Below are 26,267 nucleotides of genomic sequence, written 5' to 3'. Positions count from 1 at the left end.
GATATAGGATGTGATGTTAAAATTTGCAGATGATGCCAAGGTCAGCAGAGTAATTAATAATCAGCCACAAGCAGAGTTTCTTCAATGACTTAGTTAGATTTCAGGGATGGTCAGAAAAGTGGTAGCTATGTTTTAATGCAGAAAAAAATCTTAAAAAACTTTAAAAAAAAAAAAAAAAAATGGGGAACAGCAACTCCAAAATAACTTATACACCTGGCGGGGTTTAATTAAAAACAGTAAAATGGATTTGGGAATTATGATATGGCCAGACATGAAGTTCTGCAAGCAGTGTAAATAGGCAGCAAGGAAGGCCCATGTGTGCTATCAATGATTTATTGTATATTTGCCTGTAGAAATAGGGAGGCCATAATTCTATTGCATAAGGCAATTGTAAGACCACAGTTGGAATACTCTGTCCAGGTATGGAGACTGCACCTAAAAAAAGATATTGAGCTTCTTGAAAGGGTCCAAAGATGGGCCTGTTGTTATTGACTAAAGGGCATTCACATGAGGAGACTTTGAATATGTGGGCTGCAGAAGTTAGAAACTAGATAACTTAGAATAAATTTGACAGAGGTGTATAAGGCTCTGAGAGGTGAAAGTAAAATGAACAAAGGTTAAATTTTCACTGTTATGTATGATTCCAGAATTGGAGGCCATAAATTCAAATTAGGGAAAAAGTTTAGAATGGATGTTTTCTTTCAGCAAGTGTGTTTTTAATTACTGTAATAAGTTGCCTCCATTGGTAGTTGAGGCTGGAGAAATTCAAAGCTCAGCAAGAGGAATGTTACAAGAAGTTTTACAGTAATCCTCTACTTGAACGTCTCAAAATCCTAGTGCATCAACTACAATCTGGTTGTTCTGTCTGAGTCACTGTCACAAAAATTTACTATTCGAAGCATGTCACTTATTCCCACTCAATGCATCCATCATGGGCTGCAATGAGTGTACTTTCAATATTTCCAAAAAAATGTAATTACTTGTGCTTATTAACAGCAATATTTTTGATACTATCTCATAAAATGATAAATTTTAGTTCCATATCATGAAATATATGTACACACACAACCAAAAACTAAGTAGATGAGGAGTGTATGGATGTAACTGGAATATTATACAGTTTACTTGCATTATCCATGAATACTTGCAATTATATCCCCCTCCCAATAATCATTAGCTTTAACGTGTAATTAGAATTTAGGGAAGCTGTACTAGAGGATTACTGGTTTTACTCCTAAGCACTCATCAAATTCTTCAATTTATAGTTAAATATCAAAAAATTCATTATCCATGAATACTTGCAATTATATCCCCCCTCATTAGCTTCAATGTGTAATTGGAATTTTGGGAAGCTGTACTAGAGGATTACTGGTTTTACTCCTAAGCACTCATCAAATTCTTCAATTTATAGTTAAATATCAAAAAATCCAGTATGCTTCATTAATATAAAATTTTACTATAAAAAGTACTAAAATTAACTCTGAATTTATAGCAACAATTACCATGCTTTAAAAAAAACCAAAAAAAAAAAAAAAACATCTTTATTTAGTTTACTAAACAAAGGACCATTTTTTATTTTCTTACTATTAAGTTACTATTAATTCATTATATTATGAATTTTCAGAGATAACAGAATAATATTTTAAAAATTTGCAAAACCCATTCTGTCATTCTAAGGTTTTTTTAATTGTTTAAAAAAATGAAATGCTTTCCCATGAGCTGTGCAACTGCAAGGTGCTCAAGTATGTACAGGGTGTCTATAAATGATGTTTCTGATTTTGATATTTTTTTATTTAGAATTACCTCAAGCTACACTCATGAAACACATACCAGCTGAGAGATCAATTCAGTAAGTTTTATGAAGGTACATGCAGTCATTGGTAAAGTTCAGTGTGGGTGCCATTAGTAACTCGAGCAATATCATAGCGATATTCAATCTCCTGCCACACGCTGTGCTTCATTTCGCGATCAATTTTACCAAAGGCCTCTGTGATCTGTGCCTTCAGTTCCTGCAGTGTCATTGGTGGTGGGATGTACACATTATCCTTCACATAACCCCACAAAAAATAAATCCATTGGTGTCAGATCAGGCAACCTCGGAGGCCATTCCACATGGCCTCCACACCCAACGTTCAGGTACGACTTCACTACATTATGAAAATAACAAAATGCTCATACCAAGCACAAATTGATAGTTTACTCAGAGGAGTCTTCCCGTACTTTCATGGAAACTGTCACTGACTGTAACAACAGATTTTGTTTCATGAAATGATAACACACAGAACGCTTTCTCCAGCCCGGTGCCATTTTGGCAAATGTAGCGCTGCATAGCAGGTAGAATGCAAAACTGGCAGTCGAGTAACAATTTTAATAAAACTTATTGAATTGATCTTTCAGCTGGTATGTATTTCATGAGTGTAACTTGAAGTAATTCTGAATAAAAAAATATCAAAATCGGAAACATCATTTAAGGACACCCTGTATACAAGTAAACACACATGAAATATATAATAATAAAATTTACCTATGTTTAAATGGAATGATATAGAATGTCACTAGCTGGGCAGCTGGCCATACCTGTAAATATTTGTACAAGTTAGTCTGAAATAACAAATACATCATTAGACATACATAAAAAGTTATATTATCATTCAAATGTCCTATACTGAATGGATGTGCAGGCTATCAAAATGATAGACAATTCAGCCCATCTAGACTATCAGACTTCCATTCCTTATTTTTCTTTGGGTAGCTTGATTTCTGTAAGTGCTTTAGACTTAACCAGGATAAGTTCTCTTTCCCCTAATATAAAATTAGACATTTTATTATAGAAGGGGATTATGTTTCTAACCAAGGGTCCAATCGTACAAAATTTTCATAGATATAAATATAACTGCCAATCATATACAAGGGGTTATCAAAAAGTTCTAATCCCAATACAGAAATGGCAAATAAGCAACAATGAAAATAAATTTATTTCTCAACATAATCCCTTCAAAGTTCAATAAGGTTTTTTTTTCTGTCCATGTAAGCAATCCTTTAATTGAAAAAACAAATAAGTCACAGAGAGCCATATTTAGTGAATAGCGAGGGTGATCAATGACTTCAAATCCATATTCATAAATATTAGTGCAACATCAGATTTTCAACTAGTGCACTGGCCTGTTCAAAACAGCAATGGTGATGCAATTTTCCACTCCTTTAACTCTTCTCTTTAACTTCCACATGCAGTTTATGGATTGAACTTGCATAATAACTGTCTGATATCATCTGTCCATGCTTTAAATAGTAAATCAATAAAATTCCCTCAGTATCTCAAAATATAGAGACCATGACACTTGACTGAACATAACTTCTTTGGAGGAGGGGATCTATGATATTTCCACTGTTTCAATAGTTTATTATTTTTTTCTGAGGATTGAAGTGATGAATCCAAATCTCATTCACAGTAACCAAACCGTCTACAGTCACTAGGCTCATCTTGCTGATGGTTTTTCATACTTGATTATTCTATCAACACGGACTGCATTGTTCCATAAACAGTGGTCTCGTGAAATTTTTTTGGTTAGTGATCCACTGATCATTCACTCCTCCAAGGATTTGATTGATCAGTTCATTGGTGTACATTTTCACAAGACTAGCTGCCCATTTTAAACTCATCTTCATTTCTTAACTGTGGCATGTGACTGAACTGTGTCACCTAAATCACCAACCATATCCTGTGTTTCTCAGCTGGGGTTAAGTTTTTCTTTTATAAATATTTGATCGCTGCTCATAGCTCGTTTGGCTCCACTTTCCAAAAATTCACACCTGTTAAAAAAAAAATATATATATATATAAATATTAAATGGATAATCAAAAGATCCCTAAACAGATACTACATTATAAACCAACTAGAAACAGATCTCTTTGGAGACCTCAGTGGAGATGGTATGAGATTGTAACATGCCCCAATGCCTAACACTTAAGGAAAAAGTAAGAAATAATGTAAGATATAAACAAAAATAAGTTTATATTGTACACCAGTTGAGAAATTATAGAGATTATAGGCAGCTGCGATGACTTGAAACTTTGATCAAAATCCTAAACAGTTATAATTTTATATGCCAGCTACACAAAATTCAATTATTATATTTTCCATGTTAGGTATACTGCTTATTGCATTATAACCATTCTAATTAATTTCAAAATCCACTCTCACTAAATGTTATTATTTTGAAATATAATGGTCTTACTGATGCATTTCTTTATATTATCAGTTGAGTATTGACCTTTTCTTTTATCAATAATTTTTAAACAATGAACTAAAAAAAATAAAATAACTAAAAACCAAAATATGCTGTACACAAACTTTTATCACCAGAGTGCTTTGGGTACCATACTGATGGCATGATGTATGGTTCTTTATGTACAATTAGGTGAACTGAGTCAGCAACGCACCATTAGATACACAATTTTCATGTATGTAAATTTTAATCTTATTTTGCTGATGTTGTATTCTTGTGCTGATATTGTATTTATACTTTGGTGAAATATAATAATAAATAAATAACTGCAATCAGATCTACTGTATGTGTGGGTCATTGTCACAAGTGTTGGAAATTCACTAGGAAAGTAAATGCAGACCAACCTAAATTGAGGACTTCTGTATTCTGAAAACAGTTTGTTTGTCTACCTGTAATGGATGAAAAAACCCCTACATCTTTACCCAATACTAGCTAACTCAGTTCCACTTAAAAAAGAATCAAGTTTCTTGTGCCATGGATGGGATTCAAATCTTGTACCTATTCAAATGAGTGATGAACAACATAACTATAATCTCATTACGATGAAAGGCTGCTATGACCTGTTGCACCTGTCACTGTTAATAAAAATTAACACAAACTGGTATCTATAACAAGAAAAAATAAGTGAATAAATTAATTTTTCAAAGAATAACATATTTAGTAAAGTTAGCTTTATCCCCAGTGATGTGCTAGAGAGTCAACAGTTCCTGTAATTTGGGAGAGAAGGAAGTTGCATTTCTGTCTTGCTGATAATGTGGGCATTCAATAAATACAATAACTATGAGGAATGAAGAGGGAGGTTGGTTATTTTCATTTAGCAAGTAGAGATGTGTAAGGTAACTATATCTTACACACCTTACATGTAAGATAAGTATATCTTACAAACTTATCTTATCCAATACATGCCCTTGTAAAGAAAATGTCTTCCTAGTTTGAACAGGCACCGGATGTTTAAAAGTGTGATCATGTATGATCTGCACAAGTTTATTATTTGTATGACTGACCCATATTTACTTCTGCCACATATGATATGGTCTTCAATGTGAAAGACTGACAATGGGTGAGTGGAACTGAAAAATGAACAGTCATATATTCATCATCATCTCATTGTGTAGAAATGTGCAGAAGTACTTCTTGAACATAGGCCACATTTGAGGACACTACTATTGAGTGTTCACCACTTCTGGAAAGGATAAACTTTGCAAGAGCCAGGATGCTAAATGGCTACTGTTCACTGACCACAATTCATTTCTAGCCATGCAAGAAGTTGCATTGCAAACTCAACTGAGATGTTTCATAATCTAAATCATAAGTCTGTGAGCAATGGAATACTCATAGAGATAAGCATTTAAAATACTGTATTAGTGTGACATTACATTTCTAGGTTGGAAAATTTATGATATAGCTTGAACGCAATTCTGGCTTCTCTGGTGTGGGTTAAATTTAAGAAATCTGATCTGCTCCTTATCTTCAGCATTTAATCAATTTTGTTCAGGATTCCTCCAATGTAAAATCAATGACAGTCAGGTAACACAAGCCATCAACAGACTTCATATTTTGCTAATGGAATGCAGCAAAAATTAAATACTGTGCAACTTTTAAAATAAATAAATGAACATTTTATCTAAATACAAAAATAAGGATATATCATAAATTTTTATCCTTACAGTCCTTAGAATATACCTTTTTCTTCAAAACCTTGATGTTTTTGAGAGGGTAAACAAGTAATTATACATAGTAGTATGCAAACGGCAATGATCTAAGTTGCATCTACTGTTTTTTTTTTTTAAATATGGTTACCCAATGCACAAAAGCCTGTTGACACCTATAATACTCTTTTGGATTTTGATGCTGCTGTTGTTGTTGTTGTTGTTGTTATTTGGTTTTTAGGAGCATTAGCAACTAATGCCATATTGCTCCGGGGATATGTGGTGGTCATTCCCTGATCTTTCCGCATCCTCCATATTTGGTGGTCACGGGCTTGAACCCCGGACTAATCAAGAAGCGTGTGCTACGCACTACTGCTCCTTGTCCACCTGGCTATAGAGGCGCCTGGATTTTGATGCATTATTTTGGATTCTGATGTGCTTGAAGTTCTACATGCTGTAATTTTTAGGAAATAAAAATGGAGGAAAGTTCCCCCTATAGAAAAGTAGAGGGAATGAATGACAATGAAAAATGAATATTTTGATGAATCTGAAAGTGGACAACAGTTCCACAACAGGTTTAAAAATTGGTCTAGAAGAAAGCGGAAAAATTATAGATGCCAGTTCAGAAAAACAGTCACAAAAAATCTGAAGGAATAACTATAGAAATGATAGCATTAGCATTAGTTGAGGCATATGATGCAAGAAAGCAAGCTTATAGAGCATCGGCCAAAAACAAAAAAAAATCCTTCCCATTTCACCCATCCGGTCACTCCAAATGTTTGTCTAGTTCAGCCTTAAATTTATTTAAACTATCAACTTCAACAACAACAGATGGAAGTCTGTTCCAGCAATCAACTACTCACTGGCTAAAGGCAAATGTCTATCTAACAGGAAATGAAGTGAGTCTAGGAATGAAGAGATCATGGACTGACTAAATTGCTCTATTTTTGGAAAGGACCAGAAGAAAAATAATGGGATCAAAAAAAGAGTAAGCCCACTTGTCTAGATGTAAGAAAAGCATTAGTTATCAAGTCATGCCAAGAAATATTTGCATTTAAGATTATCCCACGTAAAAAAATCTGCACTTATTTAGAAACCATTTTGGAATTAGTGGAGGAAAATTCTGGTGAATAGCACCCTTTCAAGAGCTTATTATTGACATGAATAAACAATTAAAAATCTTAGAATCTAAAGGATACTTACCAAATAATTGGACTTCAATATGGTGAAATAATCCTGAAAATAAAATAACTGATGTTACAAATGGAAATTTATTCTATGCAGAAAAAATCAAAAAGCTGTGATTAAGTAACTAAAAATACTATGTTAGTGTGACATTTCATTTGTGAGATAAAGGACAATAATTTTAAGGTGCAGATAACTCCCCATGGATGAGTTTTTATAAAATTTTATATCTGAGCCTTTTAGATAAGATTTTTCAAACCATTCCAAATGTCATTAAAACTGAACCAATAGAAATCCAGCAATTATTATTATTATTATTTTTTTTTTTTCATTAATATAATATAGGTTATCCATATACTGTATATTGAAGTTGAAGCACTGGATATTATGTTTGCTGTTATGTGTTAATTGGTGGAATGACTATGAAATGTGGTAGATGTGAAGAAAGAATGTTCTTCGTTCATGAATAAAATTCATTGCTTTTTGCTATTTTTTTTTGTTATAAATCATGAATTATTACCATTTGCTAATACATCTGAAACTCAATGTATTGCATATATTAACAAACTTGTCAAACTGTGAATAACAGTATTGCTCGTGATGAAGTACATAACAGATACTTTAAAACTATAAAGAATAACATAACAAGCAGTTAGTATGTGACTATGGCAGAACTTTCATTTCAGTTGGCCATGTGACTGCTCATTTGAGCCTGTGTGACTGCTACATACAATTAATGATTGCATTCATTGTCAATATGATTATTTGCGAACTCCTCTAATCTACTAGTCATGCCAGAGCATAAAAAGAACATTTTTTAAATAATATTAAAATGGGTAATGGCTTTATGCAATTCACCTCTTTGGCCATGAAGCTGATTATGACATCAAAATAAAAGTGAAATTAAAAATAATTCCAGAAAGAAAGCATGTATTTTTTGTGACAATCATCATTATAAAATGCTTTAAAAAATAAACAGAGAATAGCTTAACAAATGGTAATTCATGATGCCTTCGAGGAACATATCATCATTAGGCAGTGGAAAAATGATTGAGACAAGAACTTTGAGTAATACTATTATAACTTGTAATACAACAGGCATTGTATTACAAGTATATGTGTTGCCTATATATTATATTGATAACACCATTCAGCATGTTTTTCAATGTTTAAAACTAATAGCTGTTTTTAACTCAGTTTTTTACGCTGATTTAAGAAATGTTATTCATTTTTTTTCTATAATGTAGCGTTTTTTCACAAATCATAAATTGATATCACCAGTTGTATTATCAAATGTATTACGTTAGGAGTAAATGCTGAGAACATGCAAGCTTCATACTGGCAAAATATATTGCCTTCAGTCATTTGTTTCTTGACCTTGAGCTCCACGCGGCAGTGTTTATCAATGTGAGCTCAGTTTATTTTTGAGGTTATCATGTCAAACTTGTGCTGAAACGTGAGTAAAATATCTTAATACTAGTGTCTGAACAATTCGAAGTTATTCTGTCATATTTGTGGAAGTTACGAATTCCTAAAGGAAAGACAAGATATTATAGAATTTGTAAAAAAAAAAGTGTATTGTGCTTATTTTGGAGTGAAAGTTGGTGACCAAGGTAAACAATGGCTCCAATAAAGTTTGCCAAACCTGTGTTGAAGTACTGAGATTATGGAAAAACGGTAAAAAGAACCTTCACTTTGTCATTTGCAATTCCCATGATTTGATGGGAACGTACAAACATCTGTGATGACTGTACTTTTGCTTAGTTAATGTAGAGGAATACAATGCAAAGAGTAAGAAGGACATTGTGTATACTAATAATCTATCTGCCATTAGACTAGTCTCACATGGAGAATGTAGGAAAAGAGGGTGCTGAAAGTGAAGGTTCTGGAGATGAAACTGGAGTCCACATGCCTGGAGACTCTGAGTCTAGCCCTCAACTGTTTCCATAGCATGAACTCAATGATCTGGTAAGAGATTTAAATTTCTCAGAGGAATCTGCAGAACTCCTTGGTTCTAAACATAAGTCAAAAAATCTTCTAACATGGGATGTTTTTCTCATGGTACAGACACAGAGACTGAGAACTAGTCCCCTACTTTTCTGAGGATGATTCTATGGTTTTTTTAAAGTATTATAAATGATTTAATCAATTATTTAGGAATTAGTTACAATCCTACACAGTGGATACTTTTTTTACTAACTCATCAAAGAGGAGTCTCAAAGATGTGTTGCTGCATAATGAAAATAAATGAGTCAATTACAGTAGCTCACTCTGTGCATTTTAAAGAAACATGAGAACTTGAAGTTGTTGACAATATTTATTAATTTAAGTTGGGCAAATGGGCTGAGAAGTGGCAACTGAAGTTTAACATTGACAAATGCAAAGTACTGCATATGGGTAGCAATAACCCAAGAGAAACATACCAACTGTGTGATACTACACTCATGGAAATGGTAAGTGAAAAAGACCTGGGGGGTAATTGTGCAGTCAAATATGAAGTTTCCTGAACAGTGCAGACAGGTCATGGAGTTGATTATCCCATTGTACAAGGCAATGGTCAGGCCATGCCTAGAGTATTGTGTACAGGTCTGGAAGCCTCATTTTAGGAAGGATGTAGAGTTGCTAGAACGAGTACAGAGAAGGGCAATAAGACTGGTGAGGGTAACAAAGGGGGTGCTCTTATGAAGAACGGCTTAAGTTCTGCAAATTGCAGTGTCTGGAGAGAAGGCAATCTGATTGAGGTGTACCTTGAATGCTGATGGGATTATTCCTCTTGCTCAGATTAAGAACCTGAGGGAACAGATTCAAATTGAGGAAAGACAGTTGTAGAATAGATGTGTGGAAGTTTGCCTTTAGCCAGTGGGTGGTTGACTGGTGGAACAGACTTCCATCTTTTGTTGTGGAAGTTGATAGCCCAAATAAATTTAAGGCTGAGCTGGACAGGCATTTAGAACGAATGGAGGGGTGAAATGGGAGGGTTTTTTTTGGCTGATGCTGCATAAGCTTGCTTTCTTGCATCGTATGCCTCTACTAATGCTAAAGTAGTATTTTGTTATAATTTCAGTGTACAAATTCTGCAAAAATTAATAAAAATTTGTGAAAAATCAAATTTTCTTTCGTGATTTTTGAAGAAACCTGGCGTGATGGAAACAAACAAGTCATTTTTGAAATCAGCATTAGTACATGATTCAGAAACACCCTTTCCTGAGAAAATGTCGGTGAATTTTTTTTCAAAATGCAGAGTAGTGTAATTATCATGGTACAGTGGATTTCGGTTATATGGGACACATGGGGACTAGTGCACTTTGGTCCAATTAAGCAACTGCCTCAATTATGCAAAGTTTCATAAATAGCTAAAAATATAGTGAACCCTGCTTTACAACTGGTTCACTATGCAATAAAAATACATTACGATGGACTCTCCATAATAAAATATCATTCACTATATGATACGTAGTAAACACCAGTCATTGTGATCACATTTGTAAATTGAACTTTAATTCTATTAAATGGTGATTGTAATAAGTGAAAATAGGAGGAATATTATCAACAGGTTATAACAGTAAAGATATATTAAGCACAAATATTAAGCACTTTATTACTTTACCAATTAACAAAATTAAAAAATAATACAAGAAAATCGGAAAAATATTTATCAAAGGTTATCAAAATAAAAATAAATTTACCATAGCTTAATTAATACTGTAATATGTATATACCAGGGGTGGCCAACGAGTCAATCATGACGAATTTTAAATATACAGTAATCCCTCGATTTGTGCACCTTGTGCAATGTAATTTTTGAGATGGTAGATCGCGGCACATTTTGAAGTAAAAAAGTAGATCGCATCACAAATTAAGTAGGCCACTTCTGGTATATAATAACCAATTTATATTTCTGTTTACTGGCATTTTTTTTTTTTTTTAGGCTGTAAAATTTAAAACAATCAAAAAGATAAAACAATAAATAACATAAAAACCCACAGACTTCCAGCTATCATTATTATTGCAAATGCAATAAGATCAAGTTTACTACCTGTTTATAATAGATTGCACTTACAGAAAAAGCCAAATAAACTGGAAACTGTAAATTGTTTTTATTGTTGTAACCTCCAGAAATGTGCTTCATACAAATATCATAAAGGCATTCAAAATTGATTCTTATAACCAAACATATGATAATGATGAAAGTGAAGTGCATTTTAATGATTCGAATTGGTTTTTTAAAATTTGATTCTATAAAGCGACTGATTCTACTAACCAGTGATCATGTTAACTGGTGCCTACTTATATCACATTATGATGGGCTCAGAATCACATGGTCCGGTTGGAGACAATGGGGGGGGGGGATTGTCGAGTGCTGCAGTCTCCTGCCCTGATTAAACGGCATCTTGTCCCAATTAAGTGAATAATACCCTGGCTATTTTTTTGATTAGGTTCTGTTCTTTAAAATTTGTCCCAAATAAATGGCTGCCCAGATTAACTGGTGGCCCAAATAACCAGAATCCATTGCATATATTAGTAAAAAGTAAAGTAAAGTGCAGCCATTATCAACCCACTGCAGGATGGAAGCCTCCTCAACAATTCATGCTGAGGGAAATGGACCATAATCTGCCACGCTGATCCAGTGCGGGTTGGTAGATCGACCGTATTCAGCAGTCAGGGGCTTGAACCCCGGTCTACTCAAAGAGCGTGTGCTACTGCACTCCCGCTCCTGACCACACGGATATTAGTATACAGTATTAAATAGCAACATACAGTTTTCCAAACTTACTACCTATATATCATAATAGATACAACTAATATTAAATATAAAATCAAAACTAATGCCAGTAGCATGGCAAAACTGTTGAGTGAAAATAATAAATTAAACATAATAATTATAAATTATTATGTTTAAAAATTATAGCAGGAACTCTCTGAATAATTTAGAAAATCCAATTAAGAATCATAAAAATCCATTTAATTTTAGTGCCAATTACATAAAAATTTAACGGGTCAGAGAATGTCCACTGCATATCCCCAGAGCAATATGGCCTTAGTTGCTAATGCTCCTAAAAACCAAATAACAACAAAAAGGAGGTTAGGCAGGCAAAGGCAGATTACAAGAAATCTTTGGCAAAGGATGCAAAGAGTTCTTTACTTATGTAAACTCTAGAAGGAAGGGGATGAATCAAATTGGTCCACTTGATATCGATGGTTCAACTGTTGATGATCCTGCTCAGGTAGCGAACAAACTAAATTCAGATGAATTAATGAGTCTCGTGGCAGAAAAGAAAATGTATCGGATGCATATAAAGTATCAGGTGAGACAAGCCTATGGCAGATATAAGTTAGTTTGTAATCAAGTCACAAAGGAGGTTAGGTGAGTGAAGGCAGATTACAAGAAATCTTTGGCAAAAGATGCAAAGAAAAACAGCAAAGGGTTCTTTACTTATGTAAACTCTAGAAGGAAAGGGATGAATCAGATTGTACCACTTAACATAGATGGGTTGACTATTGATGATCATTCTAAGGTAGCTGATAAACTGAATGAGTATTTTGCATCTACATTGATGCATGAGGAGTTATTATTCAGGGAGGGGAATGCCAGAGGTGAGTTAAATTCTGGCAGTGAGCTAGATGATTTTGTTATAACTGAGAGCAAAGTGGAGGAGAAATTGTTGAAGATAAACATAAGAAAGGTACCTGGGGTGGATGGGATCTATCCAGTTATATTAAAAGAGGCAGCAAAAGAAGTAAGCAAACCCTTAGCCATAATTATGAGAGCTTCCTTGAACTCATGGGAGGTACCCACGGACTGGAAATGTGCAAATATGACCCCAATTCACAAAGGAGGATCAAAGGGCGACACAAGTAATTACAGACCTGTTAGTTTAACTTCTACTCCAGAGAAATTAATGGAGGCACTGGTTAAAGAAGCACTGCAGGATCATCTAGACAAGACTTCAGTTACAGCTCGGACACAGCATGGGTTGGTTAAGGGGAAGTTTGTTGTTTGGTTTTTAGGAGCATTAGCAACTAAGGCCATATCGTTCCGGGGATATGTGGTGGTCATTCCCTGACCTTTCCGCATCCTCCATATTTGATGGTCACAGGCTTGAACCCTGGTCTAACCAAGAAGCGTGTGCTACACACTACTGCTCCTGCCGAACTGGCTATGGAGGCGCCCGTTAAGGGGAAGTCTTGTCTGACCAATCTGATTGGATACTATGATGTGGTCACAAAGGAACTGGATGCAAAGAATGATTTTGATATCATATATTTAGATCTTAGAAAGGCTTTTGATACTGTTGCACATGGAAGACTGGTGCACAAATTGGAGCACTGGAGGCAAATTGCTGCTATGGATAAAGGCATGATTGAGTGGGAGAAGACAGAGTGGTAATCAATAGACTGCTCTTCGTGGACTAATGTTATTAGTGGAGTCCCCCAAGGTTCAGTGTTGGGTCCGTTATTATTTTCTGTATTTATTAATGATATTGATGATATTGATAAATATCAGGTATATCAGGCTTAATATACAAGTTTGCAGACAATATACAGGTCGGCAGGGTTGTTAATGACACTAATGACAGTATGCTACTGCAACAGGATTGAGAAAAGTTGAGCAGATGGGTTGAGAGGTGGCAACTGAAGTTTAACGCTGACACATGTAAAGTACTGCATATGGGAAGCAGTAACCCCAGAGTAACGTATCAACTGTGTCACACTACACTGACAAAAGTGCAAAGTGTATTAGTTGTCTGATGGCAGCAGGGGGTTCCCCCATCTTCATGTTGTGTACTCTGTTTGTGTAGCACAGAACTCTGTGAAGGTCAGAGATTTAAAAAAGTGTGTGGGGGAGTAGACGGATGTGTCCACTCCCCACAGTGGTGAGAATGAAAAGGACCTGGGGGTAATTGTGCATGCAGATATGAAGTTTTTTGAGTAGTGCGGACAGTCTGCAAGAGTAGCTCATGGTGTCAATGATATACAGGAATTTTTCTAGTAGGGATAAGGAGGTGATTATCCCCTTGTGTAAGGCAATGATCCGGCTACACCTTGCAAACTGTATACAGGTCTGAAGGCTTAATTTTAAGAATGTAGAGCTGCTGGAACAAGTACAGAGAAGGGCAACAGGATTAGCAAATGGAACAAAGGGTTGCTCTTATGAAGAAAGGCTTAAGTTTTGCAAATTAAAGTGTCTGGAGACTAGGCACCTGCAAGGTTATCTGATTGAGGTGTAAAAAGCCTTGAATGGTTTGAGCATACTCAATGCTGATGGGATTCTTTCTCGGAATAATCACATGAGAGGGCATAAATTCAAATTGAGGAAAGAGTTGTAGGATAGATGTGCAGAAGTTTGCCTTCAGCTAGCAAGTGGTTGATTGCTAGAACAAACTTCCACCTGTTGTTGTAGAAGTTGATAGCTTAAATACATCCAAGGCAGAACTAGACAAACATTTGGAGCAAGTGGATGGGTGAAATGAGTTGAAATTTTTTTTTTTTTTTTTGGCTGATGCTATATAAGCTTGCTTTCTTGCATCATGTGCCTTTACTAATGCTAATGTTAGTAACATAAATGAAATGGTTTGCAAAATAATTGATATTATTAATTAAATTCAGTATGGAAATCATTCTGTTATAACATAACAGTAACAGGCATGGACTTATAGGTAAAGCATGTCATTTCTGAAATATTCTATTAGTCCATACATACAAGAAAATGGGTGTCCAGCAGAGAAAGCTGTATAATTAATGGAAGGGGGATATGTACAACCTGACAGTAAGGCATCACTCACAATGGCTCTCTTGCTTTTAATGGGAACATTCAGGACTCCTTTTAATTGAGTATTAAAACCAAATTTTCCAGAAGAGCAGTTTGTAACTCGTGTGTTGTAGGGTAGAGTGACTGAAATTTGTTGCCCCAGTTCTTTCAGGTCTGGACATCCCAGCTGTCATGCTATTCAAAAAATCCTTATTCTGTAGGGAGGCTGTTGTTGTTGTAGAGTTTTTAGGAGCATTAGCAACTTAGGTGATATTGCTCCGGGGATATGCGGTGGTTATTCCCTGACCTTTCCGCATTCTCCATATTTGGTGGTCACGGGCTCGAACCCCGGTCTAATCAAGAAGCGTGTGCTACGCACTGCTGCTCCTGCCCACCTGGCTACGGAGGTGCCTGTAGGGAGACCTCGTCTAATTATGTTCCTCTATGGAACATAGAACATTACAGTTCCACAAAAAGAACTGGAACTGCATTATAAAGCCTAAGGTTCAATGATTTCATTTCTATACTTCATAATAGTTTACAGTTCCCCTCTTGAAGATGTCTAGATGCATTGGACATTATGCCTCCCAAACCATCAGACCAACTCCTCTATAGCAATCCCTTTCCTTGATATTTATGGGATGGTTTCAGATCCCACCATTGACCAGATGAATAAACATCAAGGGATAATACTATAAAATGAATCCGGGACTCATTAGTGAACATAGAATGGACTGCTGCTTAACTGTGTGTTCAATGCCATTTAGGTCCAACTGGGTCAGGCCCCCCCTCCACATTCCGTTCCTTTTTTCCATATGAGGATTCATCATAAATCAGATTAGACTGAATATGTACTCATTAGTGAACATAAAATGGACCACTGTTCCACTGTATGTTCAGGTCCAATTGATATTCGTGGTGGTGCAATGAAGGAAGAAAGGCTCATTTTTCATCAGCAAAAAAAAAAAAAACCCTGTTCATTCAACTTGCATCCACTTTTATCATACTCTTCCCATCTCAAAAAGTAGTGATCTAGGCACCCCTTAAATTTCACCACACAACCAAATTGATTAAGGATTTCAGTGGACAACAACATGCCATCTAAACAAACTATAAGAGTCTATTAGTTTTTCCCTAATAGTCTGTATTTATGCTCCTGCTTTATCATTCAAGTAAATCAGAAACAAGACTCCAGCAATAAACCTTGAGAAAGGCCATTTCAAAAGTTTGTAGCCTGAGCATAAAGGGTTTATTTCAGTAGTCTGGTAACATGACACTTTCCTCCTTTAGTATCAACACACTGATTGCAGTTACAAAGAAGGTTTTCTCTTAGACCTCCAAGGATGCATTCACTACAGCAATGATGTCACTGCCAGTAGGAAAATTGACGCCACCTGGGTATTTTTTTTTAAATTAGGAAATAGGTGAAAGTCTGATGGTGCTAAATCTGGTGAATATGTGGGATGGTCCAAGATTTCAAAGATGCACTCATGCAGTGTAGCTATAGCAATGACAGAGTTGTGAACAGTGCATTGCCTTAGTGAAACCAGATGTCTTTGATGTTTTCATGCAAACATCTCATAAGGTCTGCTTAATATGCTCCCATAACTGTCTGGCTTTTCTGAAGGTAATCCACTAGCAAAACTCCATCAGCATCTCAAAAAACTGATATCATGACCTTGCTAACACAAGGAATTGACCTGGCTTTCTTTGAAGGGGAGAAGATCTGTGTCTATATGGTTTGGACTACTCCTTTGCCTCGGCTGAATGTGATGGACCCACGTCTCATCCATGGTCACAAACTCTGCAAGAAAATTTGCTGGATCTGCTTGAAAATTATGCAAATGTTCACTTGACTTGACAACTCTTGGGTTTTTGATCTGCAGTCAACAACTTTTGAAACCTATCATGCTAAAATCTTTTTCATAGCAAGGACCTCTGCTATTATGTGGACACATGTTCAGGTGAGATGGCCCCCAAAACACTGGAAATACATTGTACTGTCACTTTTCAGTTACTCATCACCAGATCATGCACACTGTCAACAACTTCTAGAATAATGGGTGTTGCAGGTCTTCCTCCAGGCTCCTCCCCTCCCATAATTTAAATTCTGTTGCTCACTTCTTAACTGTAGAACAGGAAGGGGCATCCTTCCCCAATGTTTTAACCATATCCTTATGAACTGCTTTTGGTAGTAGTCCTTTTTTTTTCCCAAATATTAGATGACTGCACAGTGACTGATTTTATCATCATTTACACAACTTTGCTGACTTCAGGAACTGCAATTAAAAAAAAGTGTTACTGAAAGTGCATGAAACTTGGTGGGTTACTATTTGAATGTGTTACAAAAGTACAGAAATTTTTAACACTGTACTACTCCTACTACCCTTTCATACTCAGGCCACGAACTTTTCAAATCCTCCTCTGTGTAACCATGGTCCACTGCGAAGGATGATCATATATAACTGCTCTGCTTCTGATCTTTCAGCCAACTCTCAATTTAATATTTTCACAATATTAGTTAAAGCAGGCTGTTCTGTGATGAAGTGAGAGGACAAAGATCATGGGTTATCTTGCATACAGACCCCCATCTTCTCTCCCTGCAGCCTACGGGATAAAATTCAGTGAGAGATATTGTTCTGAAGCAGCTGCTAGAGTTTTCCTGCTTATGCAAAAACTCTCCTCAATTTGATTATTCATGTTTTCAGTAATCGATTTTTTAAACATAAGCTTAATTAAATAATATTTAAGCATATTTAAATTATTTATGTATATAAATATGCAATCCTTTAGGATTTAAAAATTAAGAAATTGGCATTTCCAAATAAAAAAATAAAGAAATAAAAGAAAAATTTAATGACAAATGCTTTTCTTTTTTTTCCCCTCTCTAACCTACCTGCAGAGTGTGTGTGTGTGTGTGTGTGTGTGTGTGTGTGTGTGTGTGTGTGTGTGTGTGTGTGTGTGTGTGTGTGTGTGCACATACTGCAGCTAGGTCATGCACTGCTAATTACATCAATTATGTTTTAAAATACTTAACCCAGTAGTGGTAGTAGCACTCTGAAGTGGAGTAAACACAGTGGTGCAGTTCCTGAGAAACGAAAATGTCTGAATGGATTGCAATACAATATGTATTGCAATCTATTCACAGAAAACATGAAATAAAGTAAAAAAAAGCATTGAAAAAATAAAAAGTTACATTATGTAATTTTAATTTTTAATAAAAATATTTAAAAAAATGCTCTGTTTTATGCTTTTTTCAAGAAAAGTGTTGCAGAAAATATACATTTCATTCGTAAAATATAAACGTAAGTCCAGTCCATTAGTCTAGTCCAATTTCCAGTTGAAAAGTCCATTAAGAATGCAAAATTTTAAATGTGCACATGTGCATATATTTCCACTTATTATGTACAAAAATATTTTCTAAACAATTAAAAAACATACATTTATACATTCAGTACTATAAGTTACATCCATTTTAGTTTTTTTTTTTTTTTTTTTTTTTCCCCCCAAACTTTATTTCAAATTTGGCATGCTGGGCTTGAAATGACATAAAATTTAATTTGAAACTACGGCATGAAATTTGAAAATTACATTCTTGCTACCTACGGTGTAGTTGATATCTCGAGTGGATATCATATTTAATGTACTGTATTTATGAAAAAATAAAATCTCAAATACAACTTGTGTAAGACAGTGTTACACAAGTTGTATTTGAGGTTATATAAGTGTTTACTTATATTTTTAAGTAAATTTTTTTTTACTTATATTTTATATATAAGTAAAAAAAAGTAAATATATATTTTTTTTGCTGGTTATATAAGTGTTTACTTATATAACCAGTGAAAGAGGAAAAGCATACTACATACAATTTCATAAAAATGTTAGCATCTGTTTTCTCACATACTGTTCTTAAAGCAAAACAGCTGCAAAGACAGTGGTGGTACGCTGAACATTTATACATGTTTAATTACTCTGTATTAATTTAAAAAAATCATTTCAAAAACTACTGCAGTAAAAGGTTGTCTATATTTAGGAAGCTAGAAACAATTGCAGTTTTTTTTTTAACCATTAATTATAATTAATGCAGGATCGTTATCTTGAAACCATACCTGTCTGGTGCAACATCACCACTGCCAACAGTTAACATATAATAGTCATAAGCAAATATACTACTTTATATAAATTCACTCTGTAACTACTTCAAGAGAACATTCACCATGAAATCATTAAAATTAAACAGTTAAAAATATTTTAAAACAATTCATATTTGAAAATCCATTTCATGCTGAAGAATCAATGTTATTTAATTGCCATTAATTGGAATATAAAAAAGTCAAAATTTTCATATAACATTTCTAAATCTTATTTATCAAACCACATTATTAATCACACTTATTCAAACAGAAATATCCAGTTAAGTTAAAGTTAAGTGATCGGAAAGTTCTTTTATGCATGGAATCTTGCTTACCCTTTGTAGTTTGCTCGTTATCTGGAACCAGGAATGTTTCTGAAGTGTTTCTGATACTACAAGGAAATTGGCCAAAAAAAATGGTGTAAACATTCCCTAAAAGGTGGGAAAAAATTATGCTGATATTATCCAACAGCCTTTCATAATTCAAAACACAAGAAGTGATCAATTAAATACATCTTTTCATAAATTGGAGAAAATAAAATTTCCTCCATTTTATAAAAAGATCTTCATATAAGGAAAAAAATTTAAAAATGGCTATTTTTAAAATAGCCATTTTAATTTCTTATCAGCAGTTTATAAAATAAACAGCTGATGCCACCCCCTCCAACAAAACATAATATTCTGTATTTATTTTAATAGCAAAAATACTGTTCAGACATTATGCAGAGATATTCTATATTATTAACAACTTTTATTGGGCATCAAAGGCTGATACACATTACAATGTTAACTTACACCTCAGTTTTTTTAGTCATTCAGAGAATAACCCAAAATACACTTAAACTTATACTGTGTGCAAATATTTCAACACTAGCTTAAGATCAGAAATATGAACTAGCCAACTTTTCCATAGTATATCCTCAAATCACTGCATTATTAAATAATGCTATGTGACACTGGTCATTATCATGCTGATACAGGTTATCGTGCAGAGAGTTGTCATAACGCAGTAATGCAAAACTGTCCGGAATATAACAACTGCCAAGCATTTGAGATTCCACAAACAACAAATCTAAGCCACTGGTTAGTATGTATGGAAGCCAAGTAAAACAAGCTGAGTCTATTTTACACTACCACCAATGAACCTCACTGTGAGTGCAATACATCTGCATGAACCTACACCTTACTACTCCTTATACATATATTACAATCACATATGCTGTCCTAGTATTAATATTTGGATACCTGCATATTTACAAATAACCTTTATTTACAGAAAAATTTATAATGTGTTCTGAAAACTTTAGCCTTCATGACAGTCTCTAGTCTCCATGGAACACTCTACACCAGTTTTTTGTAAATGTCCTCGGACATTTTCTGGCATATGGCTTCAAAATGACAAACAGTTCAGCTCTGTTTTTGGGCAGTCTTAACTTACACGCACTCAACTATTCAATTCATCCCAGAGGTTCACTATAGAATTGAGGTCAGGGCTCTGGGCTGGCCAGTCCAACTTTTCGATACACATATTCTAAAATCAGCCTGTCACCATACGAGTGGTATGACATGGAGCATTGTCCTGCTAAATTGTCCTTCTGAGCAGCGCAGACAGGCTGCAAGAGTAGCTCATGGGATCTTGTCAATGATATATAGGAATTTTGTAAGAAGGGATAAGGAGGTGATTATCCCCTTGTATAAGGGAATGGTCAGGCCACACTTTGAGTACTGCATACAGGTCTGGAGGCCTCATTTTAGAAAAGACGTTAAGCTAATAGACTGAGTACAGAGAAGGGCAACAAGATTAGTGAGTAGAACAAAGGGTTGCTGTTACCAAGATAGGCTTATGCAGAGATATATTCTTCTTTTTTAAGTTCTGCAAATTGCAGTCTAGAGACTAGGCATCTGTGAGGTGTATAAGGCCTTGAATGGTTTGAGCAAACTCAGTGCTGAATGGATTCTTCCTCTTGCTCAGATTTCACACCTGAGGGGGCATAAATTCAAATTGAGGAAAGGCAGTTGTAGAACAAATGTGCGGAAATTTGCCTTTAGCCAGCGGGTGGTTGATTGCTGGAACAAACCTCCATCTGTTGTCATGGAAGTTGATAGCTTAAATAAATTCAAAGCTGAGCTAGACAAACTTTTGAAGTGAATGGATGTGAAACAGGAAGGGTTTTTTTTTTTTGGCTGATGCTACATCAGCTTGATTTCTTGCATCACATGCCTCTACTAATGCTAAAACAGGTATGGGCCTTCCCCGACATCCTGCCACAACATAGGTAATACATTTTTGTCCAGAATGTCTGGACACATCTAAGCATTCATGATTTAGTCCAAAATAACCAATGGTCCCAAGCCAAACCATGAAAAACAGCACCATATCATCACACTGCCTCTACCAAACTTCACTGCTGGGATGACACAGTCCAGCAGACAGCTTTCTCTGGCATCTGCCACACCCAGGTATGGTGGTCAGACTGGTAAACCAGGTACCACGACTCGTCACTCTAAAGCATGCTTTCCATTGGTCTATGGACCAAGAACAGCTGGCCTTACACCAGGCTAGACAGTGTTTGGCTTTAGTTTGAGTGATTAGTGGCTTGTGGACAGCTGCATTACTGCACAATAATATCACGCATTGTCCTGCATGCGGTACTGGTGCTGACATGTCCCAATCATCTCACAGAGGACCAGCATGTGATGTAACAATGTTGACCTGCATTCTGAGCAGACAATTCTTTGTAATTTCTCCCTTGTCATGTTCTGTCAGCTTCAGAGGTTCCATTTGCAGATATTGTCCCCAATTTTCAACATAGGGACCTTCGGTGCCATTGAAATGTCAGGTACAGACCAATTTCTTATGTAGCATCTTGCATTCAGAATCATACTACTGTCTCCTTGAAGACTTATGAGCATATTTATAGTTGTGCCTGACACATAGTGCTTGAGCTTGACACATAGTAGTATGTGATAAACTGTGAATGGAGGTGTGTCTGGATATTAATGGTAGACAATGTATATTACTATCAATAGTAATATACATTGCCTGCCAATAATATCCAGATTACCATCCCCATTCCCTAGATAAACAATCTAGATCTATACATTTGTACTAATAAGATCATAATTTTGAGTAAAACTTACTTTGCTGACTCCAAATTTCTGGGAAAAGCAAACTTTTCTAGGCATCAATCAGCTGATAGTGCTATGTTAATAAGTTCTAGCAAGAAATTTCATAATTTTAACTTAAAAATAAATTATGTACCACAACATACTAAAATGAAGAAATGCTTTACTGACCGTTGGAGTTTGTTAGTTCTAAAGAAATAAAATGTTCACATAAAATTTATTTAGCAACTTTTGTATCAAAGTCTAATCAAATAAAATTCGTACACTTTTCTCCACTGAGTTTCAATCATGGGGGTCTTTGTTCCCAATGAAGACTGGGATCTGAGTTTTCAACCTTAAAGTCTGGGCTTATGTTGAACATAGAAAAAAGATTCTGCCTAATTTCTAAAATCTTGTTAAATTGTACAATACCATCAGGAAAGGCAAATCTGGACTTATAGGTGCTGGACTTATTTTATTTTAGCCTCTTTTATTTCTGAAAAAGGTTTCTGCTATTTTTGAATTCTGCTTGGAGTATACCAATGTGTGACCTTTTACTAATGAAATACATTATTCATTATATGAATTTTTTTAATGCAAATATTGATTTAAAAAAAAATTTTTTTACACAATTTTCCACAAAACAAAACTTATTTATTCTTTTCAAAATTAAAAAAATTATAAATATGAAATTATTAGTCACTCCTATTTTCTAGATCATAAATTTATAAAGAGAATGAAATTTAAAACCTGTGTATTTGCACATATTTCAGCATACACTTAACGATCACTGAATTATGACTACCAGTGAAATACCACCACTTTGCTTATTGGAGGCTTGAAGTGGTGAAACCCATGTTTAGTCTCTAGAGCAAAGTTTCCGGCACCCCTCCCCCATACTTCTCCTTCAACCTGTGCACGGTACTATGTACTATAGGTTTTGATACCTTTCATGTTTGGGGTTTTCATAAAAGAAAAAAAAAAAATTAACTATGCTGTATGGCTCACAGTATAAAAAGCCAAACAACTTTGTGTGCTAGAGTAGTGGCAATTTCCATCTGGTCATGCAAGACAAAGTGACAAAGTAGCAGTTATGGGAAGTAATAAAGATATCATGAAGTTTCAAAAGGGCACGACTGTGGAAGCTCGTGGGGGTCACGGCCCACTGTAGTTAAGGTGTACAAAAGAATGATGTCAAACAGGTCAAATCACCTCCCACTGAGAGAACTGTAAAGGATTATGCAAGGTGGACATTTGTGGTGAGCGAAGGGTACAGTGAGTTGTACAGGCTCAACGGCAGGACACTGCACAACAGCTGACATCACAATACAACATGGGGAATGCAAGAACAATATCCCAAATTGTGATGTGCTACACATTCAGATGTATGAGGTTCCACAGCAGACACCCCAAGACACACACTCTCTTCACTGCTGATCATCATCAATGCAAATGCTGTGGTGTCAACAACATACTGGTTGGACACTGTAGGACTGGAAACGAGTGTGGATTTGTGCACAACTGGTACTTTTAAGAATATATTTCCCAAGCTGATTAGCAACATATTTTAAATTTCATTTACACATGCATATTTTATTTTATAGTTCTTTTATTTATTTACAGTTTTTACTAATCAGAAATATACTAATAAATTCATTTATTTCTGATTACAATTTGAATGAACAAAATAATATATATTTTTAAAAATCAGATGTCAATTAAAGATAATTCATTTGATGGATTAACAAATTATGGGGTAGAATTTTTCTCAGCATGGTCTATGCTTGTTAACAGGAGAGATTGTTTCTACAGGGATGGCATAAACTTAAATAGAAAGGGTGCAAAAATATTTGCCAATGCAGTGTTGGGTTGGTTGGAAAACTGCTAGCTTGATAGATTAACAGTAGTCACAGGCAGAGGTGAAAGGGATTCTTGCACTGCTTCTATTGGAATGAGCAGCAGAACCTGGAAATACCCAGAACCTGGAAAGCGAGGTTCTGGGTATTTCAAGGACGGCTGGGAGCCATCATAGAACAAGTAAATACATGGGCTGTTTCATGTTAGCGTAATTATGAGTAAGAACGGGTGCATGTATACTTGCATATACACCAATGCTAAGAGTATAGTAAATAAATTTGAGGTGCTGGTCAAGACAACAAAGGCAGATATTCTGGGGATATCAGAGATGTGGTGTCACAGTTTTAAAAAATGCAGAATTGGAATTTTGGAAGTGCAATGTGCACAGAAAGGTTAGACAAGATAGAAAGGGAGGTGGGGTCATGCTATTCATTAAGAAACACACAAAATCTAAGGAAGTGCATCCAGTTTACATGGGTGGAAAGTGCAGTGTTGAGTCAGTTTGGTGTGACATAAGCAATGGGAAAGCAAAATTGAGAGTAGGAGTGTGTTATAGGCCTAATGACTCTCATGAGTACAATGAACAATTCTACAGAGAAATTGAGTAGGCAAGTAAATTAGATTGTCTTATATTCAGAGCCAGCCCATCCATTAGGCAAACCTAGGAGGTTGCCAAGGGTGCAAAAGTCCTAGGGATGCATTCCAACAAAAGTAATTTTTTTTTTGTGGTTTAAAAAAATAATAATAATTATTTAAATTAAATAAGGTAATAATTATTTCTAAATAAAGAAATAACATTATCTAAATATTTTATCAAATATTAAGAATATATTAAAAAAAAAAAGATTGATTTACAACATAATCTTTTTATGGTTTTATGACATTCGGGGTCACTTTGTTGGCACATCACTTTGATATTTTATTAAAAGCTTCTAAAAATATTAATAGAAAGGGTAGGGAAAAAGGGATAATAGTAGAGATGAATGGATAGACAGAAGAATGGATGGGAATAGGTAAACTTGTAGATAGGCAGGGTGATGATGGTACAGAATACAACTGGGGCACAAATTTCAAGTCTCGCCTAAGGTGCACAAAACTCTTTCACCGGCTCTGCTTATAATGGGGGATTTTAACTTCCCAGATATAGACTGGAATTTGTCAGTTGATCACTTGCACACTAACAAGACTTTTGCGGATTTATTGGATGACTGTTTTCTACAGCAGCATGTTCGAGAGGAAACACAGAGGGAGTAATACTCTTGATCTAATTATCAGCAGTGATTATTCATGCATTAAGAATCTGCAGATAAAGGAACCACTAGGTGGCAATGATCACAGTGTACTGATGTGAGATTTACTCAAAGATATAACTACCATCAGGAGTAAAGGGAAGGGTTTTTGCTTTCGTAAAGGTGACTACAGTGGTTTCGCACAGTTTTTAAATTCTATACAGTGGGACCAACTGATGATGTTATCAACAGCAAATTCTAAATGGGAAGCATTCAAGGAATTAATCTTGGCAGCTAGGCTTTTCATACCAACTGAGAAATACCATTCAAGGTTTAGGCCTAAATGGATTTCAGATGAACTAATGAGACTCGTGGCAGAGAAGAAAAATGCATGAGATGCATATAAATTATCAGGAGGCATAATGCCTATGATAGATATAAGACAGTCTGTAATCAAGTCTCATAGGAGGTTAGGCAAGCAATGGCAGATTACGAGAAATCTTTGGCAAATGATGCAAAGAAAAACAGTAAACAGGAAAGATTGCTGGAACTCTAGAAGAAAGGGGATGAATCAGCTTGGTACAACTGATATCGATGGTTCAATTGTTGATGATTCTGCTCAATCAGTTGACAGACTGAATGAGTATTTTGCATCTACATTCCCATGTGAGGAATTCTGTAGGAAAGTGGATACCAGAAGCTTATCAAACTCTAACAGTAAGTTAAATGATTTTGTAATAACTGAGAGCGAAGCGGATGAGAAATTGTTGAAGTTAAATATAAGAAAGGCACCTGGGGTGAAAGGGATCTATCCCAGTTGTATTAAAGGAGGCAGCAAAGGAAATTAAGCAGGTAATTAGCCATGATTATGAGGACATCCCTGAACTCAGGGGAGGTTACCAGGGACTGGAGATGTGCAAATATATCTCCAATTCGCAAAGAGAGATCGAAAGGTGACACGAGTAATTACAGACCTGTTAGTTTAACTTCTGTTCTGGGGAAAATAATGGAGTCACTGGTTAAACTAGCAGGATAATCTAGACAAGACTGCAATTATGGTTCAGACACAGAACA

General features: G+C 35.3%; 1 protein-coding gene across 3 annotated transcripts in view; it reads right to left on the bottom strand.

Annotated features, from left to right (window-relative positions):
- The window catches only part of LOC150075313 (mitochondrial inner membrane protein Mpv17-like), a 92,711-nt gene that overhangs the window by 31,102 nt on the left and 35,342 nt on the right, over nucleotides 1-26,267 (bottom strand). For all 3 annotated transcript variants that reach the window (XM_090388852.1, XM_090388851.1, XM_090388853.1), the window contains 3 exons: nucleotides 19,339-19,434; nucleotides 7,139-7,171; nucleotides 2,525-2,577 (listed from right to left, as the gene is read on the bottom strand). In XM_090388852.1, the coding sequence (XP_090244978.1) occupies nucleotides 2,525-2,577; nucleotides 7,139-7,171; nucleotides 19,339-19,434 (182 nt within the window). The remainder of the gene's footprint in view (nucleotides 1-2,524; nucleotides 2,578-7,138; nucleotides 7,172-19,338; nucleotides 19,435-26,267) is intronic.

This window comes from Mastigoproctus giganteus, chromosome 14 (genome assembly GCF_048544385.1).
Source record: "Mastigoproctus giganteus isolate SK-2022 chromosome 14, ASM4854438v1, whole genome shotgun sequence".
Lineage (NCBI taxonomy): Eukaryota > Metazoa > Arthropoda > Arachnida > Uropygi > Thelyphonidae > Mastigoproctus > Mastigoproctus giganteus.
This window is presented reverse-complemented; position numbering and strand designations above follow the sequence as displayed.